Genomic DNA, 27425 nt, shown 5'->3' on the forward strand with positions numbered 1-27425 from the left:
TTAGTCACATAGTTAATGCATTTTTTTTTCTAATAAATAATGAATATTTAAGTTTCCTCCTCACCATCATGTGGACATTCAGATAGTCTGGTCCAGTATAAGCCTACTATCCCTCGTATACATTAGCTGGCAACATTGATATTGAGGCAGATTGTAACCAATGCCAGCCATAATTAACCATATAGGCTATAACCCCATGGCTACTGGTCAAACATTTTACAGCTCTGATTTTCTCCCCATCATAACAGTCAAGAGGGTATATAACCGTGGTCCCAATAACAGGACCTCCACATCCGGCTTCTTCACCTTTTGGGTTGGATGAAACTGGGTTTGCAAAACCAAAGAATTTCTGCACAAACTATCAGAAAATGTCTCCGGGAAGCTCATCTGTGTGCTAGTTGTTCTCTCCAGGGTCTTTACCTGATTGTAGTTTGGCGTCGTAACTGACTTTAGTGGGCAAATGTTCACCTTCGATGGCCAGTGGCATGCTGGAGAAGTGTTCTCTTCACGGATGAATCCCGGTTTCAACTGTACCTGGGCAGATGGCAGTGTGGGCGAGTGGTTTGCTTATGTCATTGTTGTGAACAGTGCCCCATGGTAGGGTTATGGGCAGGCTTGAGCTACAGACAACAAACACAATTGCATTTTAGCGATACAAATTTGAATGCACAGAGATACTGTGATGAGATACTGAAACCCAATGTTTGGGATGCTCTGGATTGACGTGTATGACAGCATGTTTCAGTTCCCGCCAATATCCAGCAACTTTGCACAGCCATTGAAGAGAAGTGGGACAACATCCCACTGGCCACAATCAACAGCATGATCAACTCTATGTGAAGGAGATGTGTCACGCTGCATGAGGCAAATGGTGGTCACACCAGATACTGACTGGTTTTCTGATCTACGCCTCTATCTGTGACCAACAGATGCATATCTGTATTCCCAGTCATGTGACTAGGGCCTTGTGAATTTATTTCAATTTACTAATTTCCTTATATGAACTGTGACAAAGTAAAATCTTTGAAGTTGTTGCGTGTAGACCCGCCCCAATAGGTCCACAGACGACTAATCGCAATCACACGGCACACTGCCCTAACCCATCTGGATAAGAGGAATACCTATGTAAGAATGCTGTTCATCGACTACAGCTCAGCATTTAACACCATAGTACCCTCCAAACTCGAGACCCTGGGTCTCTTCCCCCAACTGACTTCCTGACGGGCCGTCCCCAGGTGGTGAGGGTAGGTAACATCTCCACCCCACTGATCCTCAGCCCTCTCCTGTACTCCCTGTTCACCTATGATTGCGTGGCCATGCACGCCTCCAACTCAATCATCAAGTTTGCAGATGACACTAGTGGTAGACTTGATTATCAACAACGACGAGACTGCCTACAGGGAGGAGGTGAGGGCCCTCGGAGTGTGGTGTCGGGAAAATAACCTCACACTCAATGTCAACAAAACAAAGGAGGTAATCGTGGACTTCCGGAAACAGCAGAGGGAGCAGCCCCCTATCCACATCGACGGGACAGTAGTGGAGAAGGTGGAAAGTTAAGTTCCTTGGCGTACACATCACGGACAAACTGAAATGGTCCACCCATACAGACAGTAGAGGTCGACCGATTAATCGGAATGGCCGATTAATTCGGGCCGATTTTCAAGTTTTCATAACAATCGGGAATCTGTATTTTTGGACACCGATTTGGCCTATTTATTTATTTATTTATTTATTTATTTACAACTTTATTTAACTAGGCAAGTCAGTTCTTAATTTCAATGACTGCCTTGTTCAGGGGCAGAATAACAGATTTTTACCTTGAATCCCCGAGTTGACAATCTTGCAACCTTACAGTTAACTAGTCCAACACTCTAACCACCTGCCTCATTGCACTCCACGAGGAGCCTACCTGTTACGCGAATGCAGTAAGAAGCCAAGGTAAGTTGCTAGCTAGCATTAAACTTATCTTATAAAAAAACAATCAATCATAATCACTAGTTAACTACACATGGTTGATGATATTACTAGTTTATCTAGCGTGTCCTGCGTTGCATATAATCAATGCGGTGCGCATTCGCGGAAAAAGGACTGTCGTTGCACCAACGTGTACCTAGCCATAAATATCAATGCCTTTCTTAAAATCAATACACAACAACCACCCGAGCCACTGCCTGTTCACCCTGCTATCATCCAGAAGGCGAGGTCAGTACAGGTGCATCAAAGCGGGGACCGAGAGACTGAAAAACGGCTTCTATCTCAAGGCCATCAGACTGTTAAACAGCCATCACTAACATTGAGTGGCTGCTGCCAACATAATGACTCAACTCTAGCCACTTTAATAATGGAAAAGTTGATGTAATAAATGTATCACTAGCCACTTTAAACAATGCCACTTTACATAATGTTGACATACTCTACATTACTCCTCTCATATATATATACTCTAGCATCTATTGCATCTTGCCTATGCCGTTCGGCCATCACTCATTCATATATTTTTATGTACATATTCTTACTCGTTCCTTTAAACTTGTGTGTATAAGTTAGTTTTGAAATTGTTAGGTTAGATATTCCTGCATGGTCGGAACTAGAAGCACAAGCATTTCGCTACACTCGCATTAACATCTGCTAACCATGTGTATGTGACAAATAACATTTTATTTTGATATTTTATATTTTTGTGCAGTGTAAATAAATATATAAATTAATAAAATGAAACGTTTGAATAATTGGATAATACATAAATAAGAAAAGCATGTATTCATTTTAGTCATTATTTTTGTATTTCTTTGCTCATTTTTTAAATTGTGTGCATTTATTTAATTCTAATTACGGCAGGTCTGGTCCTCCATAGAAGTGCACTGTCCACTTTTCTTAATTGCTTGGACAGACTTGGAGAATGTTCCAGCTGTAAAGTAAACACTTGACATGTACTATAGAGTACGTTGGTCCATGTTTATATGTGAAAGTGTATAATATTGCTCTAAGCCTCTGACGTAATGTAAACATCTCAACTCTCCCCTCAGTAGCTGAGTTGAAGGCAGCAGCAATAGTGTGTACCACTGTGTACCAGGCAGAAGAAGTCTGTCACAGCTGCACACCTCCTTACTCTCCAGTCTACACTGGCCTCCTCAACCTTTCCATACTGTCCCCCAGCCTGTCTCACAAAGCCTCCTTTCAGTCCACTGCCTCCACAGCAGCCACTTCTCTGTCTCTGTGAGGAGCTGGAGTTGGTGCCAGGCACTGCTCTGCACATAGGCTAGTAGGCACAAGACAGGGTTGAGTGGGTTTAAATGCATAATGTGACATACAGGAGTTCTTACTCACTACTGTGCCAAGCATACTGTATGTGAAGTAAATCATGTATCTCCTGTGGTTTAAATCACTCTTTTTACCTGTGAAAACAAGTGAAGCGAATCTCACCATGAGTGAATCTCTCCTGCTCCCCAGAGCACTAAGTACCCTGATTGGAATCAGATGACTCTTCACTAGGAGGTGAGGGGAGATAGATAGATAGGTCAGATGAGCCCTTAAATCAGACTGCTCTGTCTGACAGCACTACTCTGGAGTTCAGCATAGTGATTGGTGGACATGGAGGTATATCTCTAGCATTGTTGTAACAGACCATGAGATCAATACACATCTCAGTCCTGTTTGTTTTTAGGCTGTGTACTTCCAAACTGAGTTCTGTCCCCAAACAGCACAGTCCAGTCTGTCACTCTGACGCAAAAGCTGTTCTCCCTGGATCACCTCTTGTTTGTGTTTGAAAGTGTCCACATGTTGGCAAATACATGTGCACACACTCACACTCACTGTCAGACCTGGTGGGTAGGTTGTGTGTGTGTCCATCCCAGATTCCCCACTGTGTTTACTGTACTCACAGATCAATGGGGCTCACACATACACAGGGTGGCTAGTTGTGTGTTAACTCTGTCCCTGGTTAACAGCCACACTGCTGACTGGACCACTGCCATCTTCAATATGAACATGCCAGTGCAAGCCATGAAATGTACTCCCCACCAGCCGACAATTGAAGTTCTGTGTGTGGCTATATGACCGAAAGAGAGTTTACATGCATATGAGTGCAAGAATTAGAGGACAGTTGAAAATGAGTCCATACTCTTTTTGTATGTGGTGGGAGTACAGTAGGTCATATGCAGGTGGGCAGAGCGGAGCGTTGGGCCTGCTCTAGTCTAAACAATGCCTCTTTGACAGGCCTGCATTCTGCTGGGGATCAGAGTGCTTAGTTACTTCATGGACCAGGAGCTATTTGCAGGCTCATTCATTTAGCCAGGCTTCAGACAGGCAGGCAGGCAGCATTCAGCTCTGCTCAACACCAAACCCATGCAGGGAGCGCTCAACTGTCGGAAACTTGTTCAGGCTCTACAAAGGCAAAACTTTTGATACAGCAGGCTTGACTTTCTGGAGCTGCGGGGCTTGTTAATTGGCCTGAAAGTCTTGTTTGTGTTTGTATGTAACCTGGAGCAGCACAGCAGAGTAGAACAGCAGACCCCTTCCCTCCCATTGGCTCAGGCACAAGTCAATCAGCCTGCCAGTGGAAGAAGGAAGGCCAAAGGTTGGGGAGCAGGGGTTTTAATGGAGGGTAACACCATTTTTCACCACATTTTTTTATTTGCTCAACTGTTTACTCACCCTTTGCAGAAAATGCATTAAGTATAGGAAGAATGACCTTTTTCAGCGTGACCGGCAATCAGAGTTTACCCACCTAATTTTTATTTTTTACCGCTATATATATATATATATATATATATATATATAAAAAGGCAAGTCAGTTAAGAACAAATTCTTATTTACAATGATGGCCTTCCCTGGCCAAACATCACAGTTTGGGAGTAACATTTGAATCTGATTACAAAAAAAACAGTTGCCAGCAACAATATTGTAATTGGACACCTTTGAACAACTAGATTACTTTTGAATTCAGAAAGGATGTTTGTGAAAAAAATACGTTGACACTTGTTTTCTCAATGACATCCAATTCAGAATGTAAAAATGTAAAAGTTTGTTCCACCTCAGCGAGTCTGACCACAAGTCGGAGACTACTATGATGACACAGCAAATGCGTTTTGATGGATCCTTTTTTTCTTAAGGGGAATGTAATCATAAAGTAACTGAACGTAATCAGATGACATTACTGAGCTTGTGTAATCCAAAATGTACATAACTGATGCCAATTTTGCACAGGTAACTAGTAATTGTAATGGATTACATTTACAAAGTAACCTACCCAACCCTGGGAAGGTCTCTGATGGCAGGTTCTTGTGTAACTGACTGACTTAGTAACTGATTTCTTAATAGTTTTCGTTTCTCATGTCCGTGTGGCTTTACAGTGACTTGATTTGGGCTGCCGTTGCGATGATACTAGAGAGGGAGTACTTGAGACACTAAGTGCCTTTTCTCTGCCCATGTGTAAGGTGAGTGGGTTAGCCCACGTCAGCTAGCACTTTACTTCACTCACTGAAGGCCTGGCAACCTGATCTGACTTGTCACCACATAGCCTACATGGTGTTGTGTAAAATAGGTGGACCTCTGAGAGGGGCGGGTTTGTTTGTCTTTCCTTTTGTTGATGCTATTAAGGGGCCATCAGCATTCCCTTGTCAACTAGTGAATAGCCTGTCTTGAGATTCTTAACGCCATGGCTAGAAACCATGAACACCCTAGGCTGTTACATCGTGGAAATGCACAGCCATGATTTGTGTTTTCATAGTCTGTATCATTGAATGCCTATCTCCTTCAGTCGCTCTGAGCCTCCCTATCACTGTCTGCTCGGGCTGCATTCTCTGAGAGTTGCTGCCTGTTTCCACGGTGATTAAAGACTGTTGCATGTCCCACATATCTGAATAACGTGTAATGGCCTGTCAGACTGGCTGTAGGATGTCTCCTTCTGGTTGAGAGTGTGTGTGCACCTCTTTATTCTGTCTTGCTCTGTTTGACTCTCATTTGTTATCTCTCTCCTTGTCTGTCTTTCCCTCACTGTCTTTCACCCTCCCAGTCCCCCTCTTGTCTTTAGTTCCAGGGCAGAGGGTAGCCTATACTTAGATGAGCGGGCTGGATTCCTGTCCTCTATCTGCGGTAACTGCGGTTGTTGATGGTGGAGACATCAGTGATCTGATGTGACCCTCTGTCTCCCCACCTCTTAATCTCCAGCCTCACTTCCTCTTGGCACAGCACCCTGCAGTATCTGCTTACCCTCTGCCTCCTCTGTCTCTCCTCTCCATGGTGTCAGGCCTGCAGTCCCTTTGATTCCAATCCCCCTGATCAGAAATGTTGGCATCTCCACTGCTCGTTGCACCAGGAGAGGTTGATAGTCAGTCCCATCCTGGACTAAACCGATGAAAAGGAGCTTCATGTCAAATGTTCTTGTTTTGTAAAAATTTCATAGACCAAAATTAAAAGTCATTTGTAATAGTTATTGTTTTTTTCAAAGGTGTCTCCTTATCGTCATAGTTTTAGTCAGGAAAAATAGGTTGACGAGTTTTTTTTGTTCTTTTTTGTTGCCAAAGTTATTTTTGACCAAATTAACCCTGCTTCCCACTAGTACTGAGAGACCTAAGATGGGCAGAATGTCCATTCACTGTCAATCAATTACCGGCTAACACTCTTGCCTACCGGTAGTCTAGGAGACAGTTTGTAGCCGCTGGCACATCTGTTTGATATTCAGAGCCGATCACTGGTTTTATCTCACTGCTGCCATCTTCCCACGATCCAGCTACCAGACAAGCTCCACTTCACCATAAGACACAATAAGACCGTGGGGGACAAATAAGGTCATTTTCACTAGGCACAGTCCCCTGAAACTATTCTGGTTTCAGATGAGGTAGAACACTGACGGATGGAGAGAAAGAAGGGAGGAGGAAGGTAGTAGGGTTTATTTGTTTCCCTCCCTCCCTCCCTTCGTGACTGATGTGTTAAGACTGGTCTGATCGAGAAGCAGAGGACTGGTGGTGGTGTATCAGGACGGCAGTGTGTCAGTGGGCTCCTCACAGCTTGTTTGATTAGAGGGCTGTGGCGCAGACTGCTCTCTCTGTCTCTCTGCAGGATTAGTCTGACACCTCTCACTGCCACAGCTCTGAGGGAAGCACCATTCTATCTGCTGTGACAGAAGACACTGGAATTGGATCACACTTCTCACAGCTATGACAGACTGACTGTGGTGTATAGAGTCTACTGTTTGAAGAATGTCTATACATTCAAGGGGATTCTGTATTCCTGTAACTGTCTCATTGTTAATTCATAATGGTGGTGCCTGATAATGGGATTTTTAAAAAGGGCCCTTTCTTTTTTATTTATAGAGGGGCATATGGTGTATTACCTCAAACAGAAATGTGCCTACAGGAATGTATGTGGGCCACTTTAGGGGAATCTCTTTTCTTTTTCCCTACTTTGGCCTTGATTCAATTTGTGTGTGTGTGTGTGTGTGTTTTTCCTGTTCACTGGGTTTTCCTCCATTCTGCCCATTTCCCCATGCGGAGTGAACATGCTTTGGTCAATTAATTTGTGTGCACTGTGCAGAAGCTGGCTTTGGTGTGAGATGGTCTGTTCTTAATGTCATCCCATGGCAGCAGAAGTAGACACCTGTCCCTCCAGTGCCTCAGTCAGAGTCGCCTCCACACACACACCTCTACCTTTTCATTATCCAGGCTTGGCTTTGAAGATCACGGGCCGAGTCGACCATACTCACGCCCCCTGTTCTGGGAGCAGCTGTGGTCCTCTGTCGCTGCCAAACGGCCTGGGCCGTGTATGCAGCAGTGTTCCAGCGTCCAGCACTCCGTTCAGTTACAGGCAGCGCTGTGCTCCAGCCAGCATAGGCAGCCTTTGAAGTGTGAGCTAATAACCTCTCCTGGGCAGCAAGAGGAGAAGAATGAGAATGTGGCGCTCTGTTACAATATGGAAATGGATTATTATCCATACGAAGCAGCACTCTTAGATTAGGCTACCCCTCTCTCATAGACATTTGAGTTTGGCTTCAAAGGGTGAATGTACTTTAATGTAGCTATTTCAGGAGTAATTGGCATGTGGAGAATTGGCCCTCCCTCCATCACTAATGAAAATAGCATGAAAATGTTTTCACTTTGTGGTATATAATTTTGCTGGAGTATATTATCTCTTGCCCTGCTTATCTCAGCCACTCCTATGGTTTTCTTTAAGAAGTAAGGAGAGAGTGTGAGGGAAGAGCGAGGGGAGGGACGGAAGAAGCGAAAGAGCAGAGCCATGTATATTTATGGTTCTGAGAGAGCGGGCGGGGGGAGGGGACAAGGAGAAAGGATTACACTGAGGCTCTGTATTTAGAGTGAACTGTTGTCAACCCCACAGCCTCTAGTAGGGATTGGTCTCAGTGAACCACGCAGTACACGTGTGTTGAGATAAAAGAATGGAGGAAATGCCCCTGGAGGGAAAAGTAAAGTGTCTAATGTATGCAGATGCTTGTAATTTCAGACGGCTTGATGCCCTTTCGGTTACTATAGCTTTTAAGACCTTTGTGGTCCGATCAAGGTACAATGCTATTTTAATGTAAATAATTTGAAGACTTTCAGCACGCTTCTAGGGAAGGACATTCAACAAGTACGGCACTTCCACAAATGATTGATTGGCTGAGAGAAATTGGGGATGAAAAGATTGTGGGAGCTGTTTTGTTAGACTTCAGTGTGGCTTTTGACGTAGTCTGCTGCTGGAAAAACCTATGTGTTATGGCTTTACACCCCCTGCTGTATTGTGGATAAAGAGTTACCTGTCTAACAGAATACAGAGGGCATTATTTTAATGGAAGCCTCTCCAGCATAGTCCAGGAGGAAACTTCCGGCGCCGACAGAGATGGCCGCTTCGCATTCCTAGGAAAGTATGCAGTTTTTTGTTTTTTTTACGTGTTATTTCTTACATTAGTACCCCAGGTCATCTTAGGTTTCATTACATACAGTCGAGAAGAACTACTGAACATAAGAGCAGCGTCAACTCACCATCAGTACGACCAAGAATATCACTTTCGCGAAGCGGATCCTGTGTACTGCCTTTCACCCAGGACAACGGAATGGATCCCAGCCGGCGACCCAAAAAAACGACTTCGTAAAAGGGGGAAACGGAGCGGTCTTCTGGTCAGACTCCGGAGACGGGCACATCGTGCACCACTCCCTAGCATTCTTCTCGCCAATGTCCAGTCTATTGACAACAAGGTTGATGAAATCCGTGCAAGTGCAGCATTCCAGAGGGACATCAGAGACTGTAACGTTCTTTGCTTCATGGAAACATGGCTCACTGGAGAGACTCTATCGGAATCGGTGCAGCCAGCGGGTTTCTCCACGCATCGCGCCGACAGAAACAAACATCTTTCTGGTAAGAAGAGGGGCGAGGGCGTATGCTTCATGGTTAATGTGACGTAGTGTGATCATAACAACATACAGGTACTCAAGTCCTTCTGTTCACCTGTTTTAGAATTCCTCACCATCAAATGTCGACCGCATTATCTTCCAAGGGAATTCTCTTCAATTATAATCACAGCCGTATATATTCCCCACCAAGCAGACACATCGATGGCTCTGAACGAACTTTATTTGACTCTTTGCAAACTGGAATCCATTTATCCGGAGGCTGCATTCATTGTAGCTGGGGATTTTAACAAGGCTAATCTGAAAACAAGACTCCCAAAATTTTATCAGCATATCGATTGCGCAACCAGGGCTGGAAAAACCTTGGATCACTGCTAACTTCCGCGACGCATATAAGGCCCTGCCCCGCCCTCCTTTCGGAAAAGCTGACCACGACTCAATTTTGTTGATCCCTGCCTACAGACAGAAACTAAAACAAGAAGCTCCCGCGCTGAGGTCTTTTCAACGCTGCTCCGACCAATCTGATTCCACACTCCAAGACTGCTTCCATCACGTGGACTGGGATATGTTTCGTATTGCGTCAGACAACAACCTTGACGAATACACTGATTCGGTGAGCGAGTTCATTAGAACGTGCGTTGAAGATGTTCCCATAGCAACGATTAAAACATTCCCAAACCAGAAACCGTGGATTGATGGCAGCATTCGCGTGAAACTGAAAGCCCGAACCACTGCTTTTAATCAGGGCAAGGTGACCGGAAACATGACTGAATACAAACAGTGTAACTATTCCCTCCGCAAGGCAATCAAACAAGCTAAGCGTCAGTATAGAGACAAAGTAGAATCTCAATTCAATGGCTCAGACACAAGAGGTATGTGGCAGGGTCTACAGTTAATCACGGATTACAAAAAGAAAACCAGCCCAGTCACGGACCAGGATGTCTTGCTCCCAGGCAGACTAACTTTTTTGCCCGCTTTGAGGACAATACAGTGCCACTGACACGGCCCGCAACTAAAACATGCGGACTCTCCTTCAATGCAGCCGACGTGAGGAAAACATTTAAACGTGTCAACCCTCGCAAGGCTGCAGGCCCAGACGGCATCCCCAGCCGCGCCCTCAGAGCATGCGCAGACCAGCTGGCAGGTGTGTTTACGGACATATTCAATCAATCCCTATCCCAGTCTGTTGTTCCCACATGCTTCAAGAGGGCCACCATTGTTCCTGTTCCCAAGAAAGCTAAGGTAATTGAGCTAAACGACTACCGCCCCGTAGCACTCACTTCCGTCATCATGAAGTGCTTTGAGAGACTAGTCAAGGACCATATCACCTCAACCCTACCTGACACCCTAGACCCAATCCAATTTGCTTACCGCCCAAATGGGTCCACAGACGATGCAATCTCAACCACACTGCACACTGCCCTAACCCATCTGGACAAGAGGAATACCTATGTGGGAATGCTGTTCATCGACTACAGCTCGGCATTTAACACCATAGTGCCCTCCAAGCTCGTCATCAAGCTCGAGACCCTGGGTCTCGACCCCGCCCTGTGCAACTGGGTACTGGACTTCCTGACGGGCCGCCCCCAGTTGGTAAGGGTAGACAACAACATTTCCACCCCACTGATCCTAATGTATGCCATTTAGCAGACGCTTTTATCCAAAGCGACTTACAGTCATGTGTGCATACATTCTACGTATGGGTGGTCCCGGGAATCGAACCCACTACCCTGGCGTTACAAGCGCCATGCTCTACCAACTGAGCTACAGAAGGACAATCTGATCCTCAACACTGGGGCCCCACAAGGGTGCGTTCTGAGCCCTCTCCTTTACTCCCTGTTCACCCACGACTGCGTGGCCACGCACGCCTCCAACTCAATCATCAAGTTTGTGGATGACACAACAGTGGTAGGCTTGATTACCAACAACGACGAGACGGCCTACAGGGAGGAGGTGAGGGCCCTCGGAGTGTGGTGTCAGGAAAATAACCTCACACTCAACGTCAACAAAACTAAGGAGATGATTGTGGACTTCAGGAAACAGCAGATTGAACACCCCCCTATCCACATTGATGGGACAGTAGTGGAGAGGGTAGTAAGTTTTAAGTTCCTCGGCGTACACATCACAGACTAACTGAATTGGTCCACCCAAACAGACAGCATCGTGAAGAAGGCGCAGCAGCGCCTCTTCAACTTCAGGAGGCTGAAGAAATTCGGCTTGTCACCAAAAGCACTCACAAACTTTTACAGATGCACAATCGAGAGCATCCTGTCCTGTATCACAGCCTGGTACGGCAACTGCTCCGCCCACAACCGTAAGGCTCTCCAGAGGGTAATGAGGTCTGCACAACACATCACCGTGGGCAAACTACCTGCCCTCCAGGACACCTACACCATCTGATGTCACAGGAAGGCCATAAAGATCATCAAGGACAACAACCACCCGAGCCACTGCCTGTTCACCCCGCTATCATCCAGAAGGCGAGGTCAGTACAGGTGCATCAAAGCTGGGACCGAGAGACTGAAAAACAGCTTCTATCTCAAGGCCATCAGACTGTTAAACAGCCACCACTAACATTGAGTGGCTGCTGCCAACACACTGACTCAACTCCAGCCACTTTAATAATGGGAATTGATGGGAAATTATGTAAAATATATCACTAGCCACTTTAAACAATGCTACCTAATATAATGTTTACATACCCTACATTATTCATCTCATATGTAAATTTATATACTGTACTCTATCATCTACTGCATCTTTATGTAATGCATGTATCACTAGCCACTTTAACTATGCCACTTTGTTTACATACTCATCTCATATGTATATACTGCACTTAATACCATCTACTGTATCTTGCCTATGCCGCTCTGTACCATCACTCACTCATATATCTTTATGTACATATTCTTATCCCCTTACACTTGTCTATAAGGTAGTAGTTTTGGAATTGTTAGCTAGATTACTTGTTGGTTATTACTGCATTGTCGGAACTAGAAGCACAAGCATTTCGCTACACTCGCATTAACATCTGCTAACCATGTGTATGTGACAAATAAAATTTGATTTGATTATTTGATTTGATCAGGAATGCCCCAGGGCAGCTGTCTAGCCCCCTTACTTTTTTTCAATCTTTACTAATGACATGCCACTGGCCTTGAGTAAAGCCAGTGTGTCTATGCATGCGGATGACTCAACACTACACGTCAGCTACTACAGCGAGTGAAATCACTGCAACACAAAGAAATGCAGTTAGTTTCAGAATGGGTGGCAAGGAATAAGTTCTAGTGCATTCGGAAAGTATTCAGAACCCTTGACTTTTTACACATTTTGTTATGTTACAGCCTTATTCTAAAATTGATTAAATAGTTTTTTCCTCATCACACAATAACCCATAATGACAAACCAAAAACTGTTTTTTGGGGTGTTTTTGCAATTTTATTAAAAATAATCATAATTACATAAGTATTCAGACCCTTTACTCAGTATTTTGTTGAAGCACCTTTTGGCAGCGATTACAGCCTTGTCTTGGGTATGATGCTATAAGCTTGGCACATCTGTATTTGGGGAGTTTCTTCCATTCTTCTCAAGCTCTGTCAGGTTGCATGGGGGGTGTTGCCGCACAGCTATTTTCCAGTCTCTCCAGAGATGTTCGATCGGGTTCAATTCTGGGCTCTGGCTGGGCCACTTCAGAGACTTGTCCCGAAGCCACTCCTGTGTTGTCTTGGCTGTGTGCCTAGGGTCGTTGTCCTGTTGGAAGGTGAACCTTCCCCCCCAGTCTAACGTCCTGAGCGCTCTGGAGCAGGTTTTCATCAAGGATCACTCTGTACTTTGTTCCATTCACCTTTCCCTCGATCCTAGTCTCCCAGTCCCTGCCACTGGAAAAACATCCCCACAGCATGATGCTGCCAACACCATGCTTCACCGTAGTGAAGGTGCCAGGTTTCCTCCAGATGTGATGCTTGGCATTCAGGCCAAAGAGTTCAGTCTTGGTTTCATCAAACCAGAAAATATTTTTTCTCATGGTTTGAGTCCTTTTAGGTGACTTTGGCAAACTCCAAGCCGGATGTTGTGCATTTTACTGAGGACTGGCGTCCGTCTGGCCACTCTACCATAAAGGCCTGGTTGGTGGAGTGCTGCAGAGCTGGTTGTCCTTCTGGAAGGTTCTCCCATCTCCACAGAGGAGCGCTGTCAGAGTGACCGTCGGGGTTTTGGTCACCTCCCTGATCAAGGCGCTTCTCCCCTGTTTATTTAGTTTGGCTGGGCAGCCAGCTCTAGGAAGAGTCTTGGTGGTTCCAAACTTCTTCCATTTAAGAATGATGGAGGCCACTGTGTTCTTGGGGACCGGTAAATGCTGCAGAATGTTTTTTTTGTCACCCTTCGCCAGATCTGTGCCTTGACATAGTCCTGTCTCGGAACTCCTTTGGCCCCATGGCTTGGTTTTTGCACTGTCAACTGTGGGACTTTATATAGACAGGTGTGTGCCTTTCCAAATCATGCCCAATCAATTGAATTTACCACAAGTGGACTCCAGTCAAGTTGTAGAAACATCTTAAGGATGATCAATGGAAACAGGATGCACCTGAGCTCAATTTCAAGTCTTTGAGCAAAGGGTCTGAATTCTTATGTAAATAAGGTATTTGTTTTTTAAATTTGCAAAATACTTTTACTTGTTTTTGTGTTGTCATTATGGGTATTGTGTGTAGATTGAGGAGGAAACAATGTGCATTTAATACATTTTAGAATAAGGCTGTAACAAAATGTGGAGAAAGGGAAGGGGTCTGAATACTTTCCGAATGCACTGTAAATATTTCATAAACTAAAAGCATTGTATTTGGGACCCTAAACCTCAACTAAATGTGGTAATAAATCATTTGGAAGTTGAGCAGGTTGAGGTGACTGAACTGCTTGGAGTAACCCTGGATTGTAAACTGTCATGGTCAAAACATATTGATTCAACAGTAGCTAAGCGCTGATCTGCCTTTTTAACAACACTATCAACAAGGCAGGTCCTACAGGCCCTAGTTGTGTCACACCTGTGCTACTGTTCAGTTGTGTGGTCAGGTGCCACAAAGAGTTCTATGCATAACACTTGTATTTTCATCAATTATATCATGAGAATTTCTGTAAATTGATTTGGCTCTCTGCAAAATCACTGGATGTTTTTGGAACTACTGAACAACGCGCCAATGTATACTGAGATTTTTTTTATATAAATATGAACTTTATTGAACAAAACACAAATGTATTGTGTAACGTGAGCATCATCTGATGATCATCAAAGGTTAGGGATTAATTCTATCGCTATTTCTGATTTTTGTGACTCTCTTTGGCTGGAAAAATAGCTGTGTTTTTCTGTGACTTGGCTTTGACCTAACAATCGTTTGTGGTGCTTTCGCCATAAAGCCTTGAAATCGGACACTGTGGTGGGATTAACAAGAAATGTATCTTTAAAATGGTGTGAAATACTTCTATGTTTGAGGAATTTTAATTATGGGATTTCTGTTGTTTTGAATTTGGCGCCCTGCACTTTCCCTGGCTGTTGTCGTATCGATCCCGTTAGCGGGATCTCAGACCTATGAAGCTACTAGCACACAGCTTGGACACCCATGCATACGCCACCAGAGGTTTCTTCACAGTCACCAAGTCAAGAAAAGACTATGGGAGGTGCACAGTACTACTTAGTATAAAATGGAGAATGATGGATGGATTGAGGAGGTTGGAATGGACAAAGACTGTGTTTACTGAAGGCTGGTCACCAAGGGTGAGGAGAGAGATGAAAATGATAGATTCCCTATTTGAAAATGTTTGTTTCTAGTTTCAACTCCTTGTTAGGTTTTAAGGGGTCACGTTGTTGCACTTTTCAAACCAGTGTCCTTGAGTGTGGTCTTCGATGGGTAGATTTTGGTTCTGAAACGCAAGCAAAGTAGCAAGCTAGACCTCAGGCATTTTACATTGGTAGAATATGACTGTGGCTCCACAGGGTGAAAGCATAATAATCTTAACCTTTTGCATTGAAGAATAGCCTACATGGAATCCAATCCATGGGTTTACCTTTGATGCTCCGAGCATGATTTTAACCTACAGTAGTAACCTTTGCAGTTGGCTGAATGTCTCTGTAAGACCACGGCTGCTGTGAAGACAAGATCTTCCATCTAGATGACCCTGAGGTCAACATATATCACTGACCACCAGAGACCTCCCAAGAAATGAGCAGTGGCAAGGGGGCAGGTGGCCATGTCTCATGGTGGTCTAACAGAAATGAGCACCCTGATGCTTGTGAATGCTCCTCTTAAGAGCAACGAGTCAAAAGGTTTGAGGTGTTGGAGGGTGTGTGTGGGGGAGCATCCCAGTCCTTGGAGATCCTAGCTGTGTGTATGTCATCTCTTCCCTTCCAAATTTCTGTGTCACTATCGAGTGTAAGTTTCTACCATTTTCTTTTTTGATACAGACCTTTTTTATGTTTTCTGTTTTCAGGAAGGAAGTGCAGTATGAAGATTAAACATTTGTTTTTATAATGAAAGCAGTCCAAAACAACCTTTGTCATTCGTCTTTCGTCTCTGAAACATAAATTAGGCAATTTCAGTGTACTGGCCAGCCTTTCAGTTCTAAGCCTGTAACAAAAATCATTAAGTCAGTGTATTTAAACATGGTGCTTAAGGAACTATGAATAAGAAGCCTGATATGTCAATCGCAGCTATGTAGAGGATTGTGTGCATGTCTGTGCATATTCGTTTGTGTTCCTCTATTGCAGTGATCCCTGAAATGAAAGGAGAGCCGCACACTCTAGGAGCTCAGATACAAGAATTGAATAACTTAATATATGCAGTGATCCCTGATGGCCTTGGCTGAGACTGAGGTCTCATGGGAGAGGGGTAGTTGGCTATAGGTAATAGTAGTCCTCTGCTTTGCTCAGTTCTAACTGTTGTTCAATCCTGAGCCTGAAGCATTTAGTCAATCTGGCCTTATACAGAGATCGAAGGAGAGAGCCCTTGAGCTGCTCACAGCGTATTCTGGAGTTAAAAGGCTCAAGAAATGAAATGGCAGGGCTCCTATTCATCTCATAATATTACAATATTAGATTAATGGAATGTCATTGTTTCATAGACCGGAGAGGAACCTACAGTAACAAGGAACACTAATAGAATTTCAAATGAACTTTTTGAAGGAACGGTTATGTAGGGAGAGCAGCTTTCTGACAAAATGTGTCTGATTCTTACTGTTTTGATAATGTTTTTAATAGAGCAGAGACAAAAGCTCTTGATGTGCCAATCCCTTCCCTGCATGTACCAACGTTTGTCCTGCTGCATTTGGATAGATGCCTGGTTTGGCAGATTTTCGCATTTTAAGGTGACTGTCCAAAGGCTGAAGCTAGGTTTCCATTGAATTGGCGACAGATTTTCATGCATTATTGAATATATAAATATTCAAGAATCTGCATTAAGAAAATATGTGCATTTTCCCAACAGTGGTGATTCCACCAAATTGACTTGTTGCGGATACAGATCAGTGCATGATGACTAGTGCACACGAAATGTACTTTTTCGCTTAAGTTATCATGTACAGAATAAAACTCTAATGTTCAATAAGTGTTTCCATCGCATTTTCAACTCTACCAATAGTTTTATCACAAAAGCTGTTGTGTTAAATAGCCAATGTGCTAGGTATGTTATTATCATGGCAAGGAAACAAAACACAAAGCAGATTTGACTTATTTATAAAAACAGCCTTAATGTTGAAAATCAACATAATGTTGTCATCCAAAGTCACATTTATTTATTTCCAATCTATAGCACATAATATTTAACATACAGCAGGTTTTTAAAGGACCAAAGAGTGTGGTCTGCTTCGTGTTTTCATATTTGCCATTAAAAAAATATTGCTATACTGGCCCTAAAATATGCCTACTCCAGTCTTGGCATGTGTGCTGTAGCCAACAGCGCGCAGATAGTGTGGGTAGGCTAGTTTACATGATAAGATTATTATGGATAAGAGCGAGAATCTTTTTATTCGATTATCATGTCAACAGAATAAGACCCTCTATTGGAAAGGAGCATCAAGCTCATCACAGTGCACTTTCACCACCCTGTGGAGTTCATTTCAGCAATAATGCACCATGGTGTTTTGACATGGACTCTGGTGTTTTATTGCTTTTCTACAACCGGTTACCAGTTAATCCCCTTTTCTGACAGCCATTCCAGAAAAAACTTCACTGCCCTACTGATTCCTGCATGTCTAATGTTAATGTTAGGCTCAGGTTGCTGGTCCACTTGCTCTTCTTGTTTAATTTCTTCCTTCTTGTTGGCACCATTCTTCAAATGTTAGTGGATAAAACAAATCTAAAGTAACTTTAAAATCATCCAGGACGAGTTACAGGTGCTACGGCTAGTTATGGTAGTGCATTGCTAGGTAAGGATAGGCTCTTAAAAATGGGAATTCCAAACCACCTGTTGTATAACAACTTATTTATTCTGTAGCCTAATAAACTGCATGGTTTCCCGAGTGGGAGGACCGCACACCATTGCGATATGACTGTTATTATATCAACATTTGTGCATAAAGGTGTTTTCACTAACATTTATCTCATAATTCATTTTACCGACACTAAAAGATCCCACCATGTAGAACGAACAAATTCTGTCGGCATTTATAAAATTGGTATGACTTTACTCGCATATAAACTGAGGATGGAAACGTGGTTAGTGTGATAAACCTTGGTCTGAGAAAGTCTGCTCCCCCCAAATCTAAGGAATGGTCACACACAACCAGAGTACAGTTTAATGGCCTTTGGAGGATGTTACACAGAAACTGGTGAAGCAAATTAAATGACCTAAAACTTTAATCATAAACTAATGTCAGAAATTTGCCTACCGTCTGTTTCTAGATGGAAGAACGCTGGGCCATCAGTCTGACCTGTCACCTGTATGTCCCCTGTACCTGTCTCTTCTCACCTGTGTCCTCTTTCCTCTCCATAGAGCTGCCAGAGAACTGGACAGACACACGGGAGACCCTGCTGGAGGGCATGGTGTTCCAGCTCAAGTACCTGGGCGTCACGCTGGTGGAGCAGCCCAAAGGAGAGGAGCTCTCCGCAGCCGCCGTCAAGAGGATTGTTGCCACGGTCAGCCACACACACACACACACACACACACACACACACACACACACACACACTTCTATACTCCCACTCATCCTCTCCCAAGGAGTTGTGCACACCAACCCCTCAAAATGCAAACTCAATTCTATATAGATTCCCTGACCTTTAAAGGCCCTTTTGACAATTTTCCCAAACATACAGTGGATTGTGATCTACTCCTTATATTTTAATACCCGTACCACCACAGTATAAAACAGTCCCATTTATTTTCCCATTTATTTCCCCATTAAGTTGTAGCCTTCATTTGATTAGTACTGATGCAATTAGTACTGATGCATCTGTGTGTTGCTTTGGCCAGGGTTATTATACAGTAAGAGAAAGGCTTATTGTTAATAAATCTGTCAGCTCCACGCTAATTGAATTAGGGAACGCTGATCAGGCCCAGGGCACACAGGACAGAGTCTCATAGGTGACTCACTCTGCTCTCTGTCGCCACCCTGACCAGACTAACAAGGTCCTGACAGTTAATACACTAGGTAGTGTTGTTTTGGACCCAATACTTATTGTATTGACTGGTTGAAAGCAGGATTTTAGAGAATGGCTTAGATGACTGCCTTGAGTCTTTCTATTGCTGTCCTTCTCCTTTCCGGGTGTAAACAAGCTCTGTTGTTTGCTCTGCCCAGGGCTCTCTGTCGACATTGTTAAGCACCTGAGTGGTGTTTGAGTGTTATAGAACTCTAACAAGCTGCTTGTCTTGACTCTGTGTGTTAGGGATATCATTAGCAGCTGAGGGGTCTGGATGCATCCCTTCAGACTATAGTATTAAGTTGTCTAATAGATCTGTTTCTCCAGTATCATTGTAGCTAGAAAGCTGTTATCCTCCCCCAGGGTTTTTTGAATCATGTGTTTTGTTTCTCTGAGGGAAGTGTGTTTAGGCTAGGGCGTGTAGGTTTGATTAATGCCTGCTGGTGTCAAGGCTGTGTTTTGGACAAGTTCTGTGTCAGCACTGGAGGAGGTAGCAGAAATGTAAATAGACAATCTAGATATGTACCTTTAGCACAGATTTGCACACTGGCAAGTTTCGCAAATGTTTGTGATTGCATTAGTTTATTTTAAATATTTAATATTGTCTGTCTTTCTAGGCCAAAGCCAGTGGCAAGAAACTCCAGAAAGTGACATTAAAGGTGTCCCCTCGAGGAATCATTCTCTACGACTACGCCTCTAACCAGCTGATTGAGAACATCTCCATATACAGGTTAGTGCTCATGTCTCCCTCTTTGTTTCTCTCTCTCTCTGCTTTTCACTGACGGAGAAGAAGATATACTCATGCTCTGGTTGTGTGCAGCTGAAATGTGAAATTCTATCAGGCCAAGTTCAGAATTTTTTTTACTTGCAAAATAATATTTTTTTCCCCCCACCAAAATCTCCCTTCTCTTCCAAGACCATCTCATCTATCACGTTGAGCCTAAAAGTGTTCGGGATTTGCGGTGATCTCCTCTCCCTCAAGAGGCCTCTACAACATCTGTGTGTCTGAGCCCTCACCTGGGGTGGGAATACTGACAAATGGGAACGCACGATAGCACACGTGCGCAAGCACAACACACACCCTCAATTTCACCTTTCAAGAACAGAGTGTGACTTGTAACTGCTTAGGTCAAACTTCAATCGCTTGTCTAACTTTCCACATTTATGAGAAGTGGAGTTTTAACTGGGTCTCAAGGCCAGAACTTGGATTACTCTCTCAGTGACAGAGGGGTTGGCAGAATCACAACCACATCGCTCAACTCTCCATCATACTGAAGCACTAACTATCCAACGATCCGGCTTTTATAGGAGAATCCTTTTACACGTTGCATTTTTATATCACTGAGTTATTAGTAAACTAGACATTTGATCTCTGCAGTGATGTTGACAGTTTGAGCAGCAGTGTACTGGTGTGGAAAGGAACAGGGAGGGCAGATGGTCATTCATTATGTCCGTCATCCCTCTTCTCTTGGTCCCCTTCCGATTGGCCAAACCACCTGTCAATCAGGTCTTGGGGTGACGATATCACCAATGATGTCATTTCTCTGAACATCTGCAGAACAGAGCATGTTCCAGGGGACAGTGTTAAAGAAAGAGCAGAACTGTAGTTAAGAGTCCAGGTCCAATCCAATAATGCTAAAACACCACAGGCCCAGGTGGACTGGGCGGACACAGCAGGCATCAGTCTTTATGGCTGACACGAATGGAGCCATGGTACGCTGTGGATCAACTACAGATAATGTCCTCAAGTTAAAACTCTTCGCCTGGATCTTTTGAGTGGCTCTCCACCCGCACGCTATAGTGTGTGGGCGGAATCTGTGTGGAATGTGTTGGGTTTATTTGATGTGGAAATGAAAGATTTAAGGGTCTAAATCTGATTGTAGTGTGCTTAAAGGCTCAGTGAAGATGAAGTTGTGTGATAGCCTTGTCTGATCCGCGGTGTCTCTTAGATTTTTAGGTTTTTATTCAAACTAGTTTGTCTCTCTATGATCCCCCGCCTCAGGATATCCTACTGCACAGCAGACAAGATGCACGACAAAGTGTTTGCCTACATCGCCCAGAGCCAACAGAACGAAACTCTGGAGTGCCACGCCTACCTCTGCACCAAGAGGAAGGTGGTGAGTCCGTGCGTGCCTATGGGCCCTCTTTCAAATAGTCTCCCTCCAAGGGGGGTTTGTGAATGATTGTGCCACTCCCTCTTGCCTTCCCCTTGTTAATTTAGCTCTGGTCCAAAGGCCACACTTCCTCCCAGCTGCATGAAACAACTTGTAATGAAAAGGAGAAGTTGGACTGCGCAGTAGGGAACGACACCTAGGTTAATGTTCCTTCGTCAAGTAGGCCCTAGTTCTGCTCTCATCCGTCATCAATGGATTTTCTTCCCCCCTCTTAAAACACTTAGCCAACATCTTGTTTGTCATACTTATTGTGTTTATCTCCCCCTGCCTCTCTCTCTCTCTCTCGCTCTTCCCCCCCAGGCCCAGGCAGTGACGTTAACAGTGGCCCAGGCCTTCAGAGTGGCGTTTGAGTTCTGGCAGGCCGCCAAAGAAGGTAGGCATGGTCACCCCGGACGACTAGAGAAGTGTGACGGCTGACTGATATCCTTTGAGCGTAACCATTCTTATCCTCTCTCCCTTTCCTTCCCCCCTACTCTTTCATTCTTTCACCATGTTGCCCCTTCTCTTTCAGTACACACTTCATTCTCTCCTGTTCACATGCAATGCATGTAGCTATTCTCTGCAACAGCTGCATGAGGGACAATCAAGTGGAGTTTCTCAATCCCACCATGGCTCCTGTACTATGTGGCAACATCAATTGCCACATAGTACTCGGCCCTGACCACTTCACAGAGGCGTGTGAAATAGATATCTCCCCAACAGGAAGGTCCACATTTGATTGAAACATTGCCTCTGTTGGCACAACCAGGCCAGAAATGAGAACCTGGCTTAGTTCAGTAAACCCACTTTATTAAGGGCAGATTACTCTGGTTAAAGGCTGTTATGTTAAATGTGCAACCAGAGGGGAAAAAAACTCTCAACCACCTTTACTCCACACACAGAGACGTGTACAAAGCTCTCCCTCAACCTCCATTTGGCAAATCTGACCATAATTCTATCCTCCTGATTCCTGCTTAAAATAAAAAAAATGAAAGCAGGAAGCACCAGTGACTCGGTCAATAAAAAATTGTCAGATTAAGTAGATGCTAAATAACAGGAGTGTTTTGCTAGCACAGACTGGAATATGTTCTGGGATTCTTCCGATGGCATTGAAGACCTTCACAAGGCAGCAGGGCCAGACGGATAACCAGGACGTGTACTCCGAGCATGTGCTGACCAACTGGCAAGGGTCTTCACTGACATTTTCAACCTCTCTCTGTCTGAGTCTGTAATATCAACATGGTTCAACCAGACCACAGTAGTCTCTGTGCCTATTTTTTACTTTGAGCATCTACCAGGCTAAACGTGTGTGTGTGTGTGTGTGTGTGTGTGTGTGTGTGTGTGTGTGTGTGTGTGCATTGAAAGTGCTGTTTTAGGAAGGTGTCAAACACCCATACATGGTTTTCACAGATCAGAAGAACATGTATGTCATTTACTGCATGTATGACTTCTATGTAAATGAGAACTCCTGGGGGTATTCTCTACGTGTGTCAGAATTTCTCCCTCTTCACCACTGTATTACCGCCACACCGGCGTGACTTTACTTTCATTCATCTGATGACTGTTATCTAATCAACTAACTACAGTGGCAAGAAAAAGTATGTGAACCATTTGGAATTACCTGGTTTTCTGCATACATTTATCATAAAATTGCATCTGTTCTTCATCTTAGTCACCACAATAGACAAACAGTGTGCTTAAACTAGTAACACAAAATGTTTGTATTTTTCTTGTCTATATTGAATACAGCATTTAAACATTGACGGTGTAGGTTGGAATAAGTATGTAAACCCCTAGGCTAATGACTTTTCCAAAAGCTAATTGGAGTCAGGAGTCAGCTAACCTGGAGTCTAATCAATGAGACGACACTAGATGTTGGTTAGAGCTGCCCTGCCCTCCAAAAAAACACTCACAAAATTTGAGTTTGCTATTCACAAGAAGCATTGCCTGATGTGTACCATGCCTCGAACAAAAGAGATCTCAGAAGACCTAAGATTAAGAATTGTTGACTTGCATAAAGCTGGAAAGTGTTAGAAATCTATCTCTAAAAGCCATGATGTTCATCAGTCCACGGTAAGACCAATTGTCTGTAAATGGAGAAAGTTCAGCACTATTGCTACTTTCCCTAGGAGTGGCCGTCCTGCAAAGATGACTGCAAGAGCACAGTGCGGAGTGCTTTGAGGTTATGAAGAACTCTAAAGGCTATCAGAAATCTCTGGAACATGCTAACATCTCTGTTGACGGGTCTACGATACGTAAAACACTAAACAAGAATGGTGTTCATGGGAGGACACCACGGAAGAAGCCACTGCTGTCCAAAAAATCATTGCTACACGTCTGAAGTTCGCAAAAGAGCACCTGTTCCACAGCTCTTCTGCAAAATATTCTGTGGACTGATGAAGCTACAGTTGAGTTGTTTGGAAGGAACACAGAACACTATGTATGGAGAAAAAAGGCACAGCACAGCACATCAACCTCATCCCAACTGTAAAGTATGGTATGGTAGTAATGTCATGGTTTGGGGCTGCCTCAGGGCCTGGGAAAATTAATTAAGGCTATTTGTCCGCCAGTTGAAGCTCAACAGAAGTTGGGTGATGCAACAGGACAACGACCCCAAACACAGAAGTAAATCAACAACAGAATGGCTTCAACAGAAGACAATATGCCTTCTGGGGTGGCCCAGTCAGAGTCCTGACCTCAACCTGATTTTTAAAATGGTATGGCCTGACCTCGAGAGCGGATCACCCCAGACATCCTAAGAATATTGCTGAACTGAAACAATTTTGTAAAGATGAATGGTCCATAATTCCTCCTGACGGTTGTGCAGGTCTGATCCGCAACTACAGAAAATGTTTGGTTGAGGTTATTGCTGACAAAGGAGGATCAAGCAGTTCTTAAATCCAAGGGTTCACATACTTTTTCCACCTTACACTGTGAATGTTTACACGGTATGTTCAATAGACATAAAAATGTAGAATTGTTTGTGTGTTATTAGTTTAAGCAGACTGTGTTTGTCTATTGTTGTGACTTGATCAGAACAAATTTTATTACCAATTTATGCAGAAATCCAGGTAATTCCAAAGGGTTCACATACTTTCTCTTGCCACTGTATTTTATTTTTATTTTTATTTAACCAGGCAAGTCAGTTAAGAACACATTCTTATTTTCAATGACGGCCTGGGAACAGTGGGTTAACTGCCTGTTCAGGGGCAGAACAACAGAACAACAGCTCGGGGGTTTGAACTCGCAACCTTCCGGTTACTAGTCCAACGCTCTAACCACTAGGCTACGCTGCCGCCCCAGCGTTTAATTGGTACCCAATTTTCTTTTTATCTTATCTTTTTAAAATAGTTAATCGGGTAACAATTAACTCATTAGGATTTGGGGCACCAGGAGAGCAGTTCTTTAACCTCTTGAGTGTAGGGGGCAGTATTTTGATGTTTGGATGAAAAACGTACCCAAATGAAACTGCCTATTTCTCAGGCCCAGAATCTAGAATATGCATATAATTGTCAGATTAGGATAGAAAATACTCTGAAGTTTCTAAAACTGTCCAAATATTGTCTGAGTATAACAGAACTGATATTGCAGGCAAAAATCTGGGGGAAATCCAACCAGGAAGTGCTGTTTTTCCTGAAACCTCTCTGTTCCATTTCATGCCTTCCCTCTATTTAAAAGGATATCAACCAGATTCCTTTCTCTATGGCTTCCACATGGTGTGAACAGTCTGTAGACATAGTTTCAGGCTTTTATTCCGAAAATTTAGCGAGAACGATCACATCGGGTCAGTGGATGGCTGGATGCCAGCAGAGTTTTGCATGTACAACAGACATTTTCTCTCTCTCTCTCCTATTGAAAAAGCTACGGTCCGGTTGAAATATGATCAATTATTTATTGTAAAAACAACCTGAGGATTGATTTATAAAAAAACTTTTAACATGTTTCTTCGAACTTTACGGATACTAATTTTCGTCTGCCCTGTCGTGACCGCTCCTGTGGATTTCTGAACAAAACGCGCCAACCAAATGGAGGTATTTTGGATATAAAAATAATCTTTATTGAACAAAAGGAACATTTATTGTGTTACTGGGAGTCTCGTGAGTGCAAACATCCGAAGATCATCAATGGTAAGCAATTCATTTGATTGCTTTTCTGACTTTTGTGACCATCTACTTTGCTGCTAGCTGTTTGTAATGTTTTGTCTGCTGAGAGAGATGTCCTAACATAAACGCTTGGATAGCTTTTTCTGTAAAGCTTTTTTGAAATCTGACAGGCCAGGTGGATTAACAACAAGCTATATTGCACTTGTGAGTTCATGAAAATGTAATATTTGTAGTAATTTGATTTGAATTTGACGAACATGATCCCACTAAAGGGATGGGTGCGCCAAGAAGTTAGTTACCATCTCCCGAATTAAACTCTAAAGGTCTTAACCTATCAACCTATCTATAAACAGTCAACTTATTAATCATAACCTTTATCATATAATTCTGAACAGTTGTAACCTCCTGCCTCTGCAAAAACCCCAGCCTTACTTATGATTCAGTACTACACAAATTGGTTTAATTATTTATTTACCAGCTAGATAAATGGTAACACAGGATAAACATACTTAATACATTAAAAACAGGTCTCTAGTGGACTGACTATATGGTGGCTTGTTACAAAAGACATGGATAGAGAGGGGAGGGGGGGCCAGAGACAAAATACTTTGGTACATTTAGAAACTACTCTCACAGTAATCATTTTCTTTGCACACAAACTGCCACACATTTGGAGTAAGAACGCATGAATGTATTTACATGTAAATGTCTTTGTTTTTCATGTATTTCTGTCAGAACCAGGCCTTCTTGGAAGAAAGGTTGTTGGGCCTTTTTGCGGCACGCTTGTAAGGCCCAGATTGTCCAAAACGGGTCCCCACCCGTCTCTTACTGTTCAGTCCCACCACTATCCTTGTTTGCACAAGGGCAAGAAAATCAAGTATCCTGGTAGGCTGCAACCTGGGCAGAATGAGTCTGACGTCATCAGATCATTTCCATGTCAATAACAGTGTGTCAGTAAGAATCTGTGCCGACCTCAAGCCATATGCCAAGAGGGGGCCTGTAGATGTTTTGCCACAAGTCAATGTGTCTTACACCATTGTAGTGGCGATGGGTATGAAGGAGTTTATTTCATAGCGACATTATCCACAGAGGAGCTAACCTCACGACGGAAGTACTCTATAACAACTGAACCAGTCTTACTTGGTGTGATCATGGTTCATGAATTCTAATAACTTTCCTCCTGAATGGAGGGTTCTATTTATTAGCGGCATGTGTGTTAATGGTCAGAAGAGTGTTTCAGAGATTCCCTTCCATGTGTTGCAATCTGAGTGACTACTACCTCATCTGTTATCAAGGGCAATTCGAATTGCTCGGTCTCTAACCTTACTGATTGTGGCTGGACTGACTATTGCTGGCATTGGTACTGGTACCCAAGGGGACCAGCAACTCTACCAATTGCTTGCTTAATGTTATCCTACCGGAACACGTTACCATTATTTTGTGGGTGGTGGAAAGCCCGTGTGGGACACCTCAGTGATATCTCAAGGTGCAGTCTAAAGTTATCCCTGTCGAAGGGGCTTGTCCGCTCCTCTTTGTTCTCATGGGAAAGTTTACAAGATTTGATTTGTTTCCTGATCGGGCAGCCTCGTACAGTGTTGCATGTAGAGGCTCATAATGGTTCTGGGCCTGTATTCCCCCCCTTTGTTTCTCGGGTCCCCCCCTTTGTTTCTCGGGCCCCCCACCAGCAGCACTTTGAGATTTCAGCTGATGTACGAAGGGCTATATAAATACATTTGATTTGATTTGTGTAGGCTATGGATTTATTTTTACTTTTTAAAATGTAGATGTTCAAAAGATCTGCATCAGTGGCTTGTAGGTTGTATGTGGAAGCCAGGCGATGCTAAATGTATTTATGTCAATTAACGGTCAATTACTGTGAGACTGGCAGATATTTGCGAGACAATCACCAGCTGACAATTTCTTGACCTCCACAGCCCTCCATATAGCACGCCCTCTCTTACTATGTTGTTTTCTGAACATAGTGCCTTACAATCAGAGGTCCATTCTTCTTGTTTGATTATAAAATGTCTAATCTTATCAAGATTCAGTTGCAACAAGCATACAGTTATATTTTGTTTCTAGATGTTTCAAACTGTATTTTGTGACTGTCTATCTAGTCTGGCAACTGGATCTAGAGGGCTGCATAGACCTGCGGGTCCCGACAGAGACCATTGCGGGCTCGCTCTGTATTTTCGGGTGGTCAGAC

The 27425-nt window shown here is 43.5% G+C and overlaps 1 protein-coding gene across 4 annotated transcripts in view; it reads left to right on the plus strand.

Annotated features, from left to right (window-relative positions):
- Window positions 1-27425, plus strand: part of LOC118362396 (low density lipoprotein receptor adapter protein 1-B) — a 64994-nt gene that overhangs the window by 22103 nt on the left and 15466 nt on the right. For all 4 annotated transcript variants that reach the window (XM_035742688.2, XM_035742689.2, XM_035742691.2 and 1 more), the window contains 4 exons: window positions 18320-18462; window positions 19581-19693; window positions 20966-21080; window positions 21438-21510. In XM_035742688.2, coding sequence (XP_035598581.1) covers window positions 18320-18462; window positions 19581-19693; window positions 20966-21080; window positions 21438-21510 — 444 coding nt within the window. The remainder of the gene's footprint in view (window positions 1-18319; window positions 18463-19580; window positions 19694-20965; window positions 21081-21437; window positions 21511-27425) is intronic.

Source organism: Oncorhynchus keta, chromosome 29 (assembly GCF_023373465.1).
Source record: "Oncorhynchus keta strain PuntledgeMale-10-30-2019 chromosome 29, Oket_V2, whole genome shotgun sequence".
Lineage (NCBI taxonomy): Eukaryota > Metazoa > Chordata > Actinopteri > Salmoniformes > Salmonidae > Oncorhynchus > Oncorhynchus keta.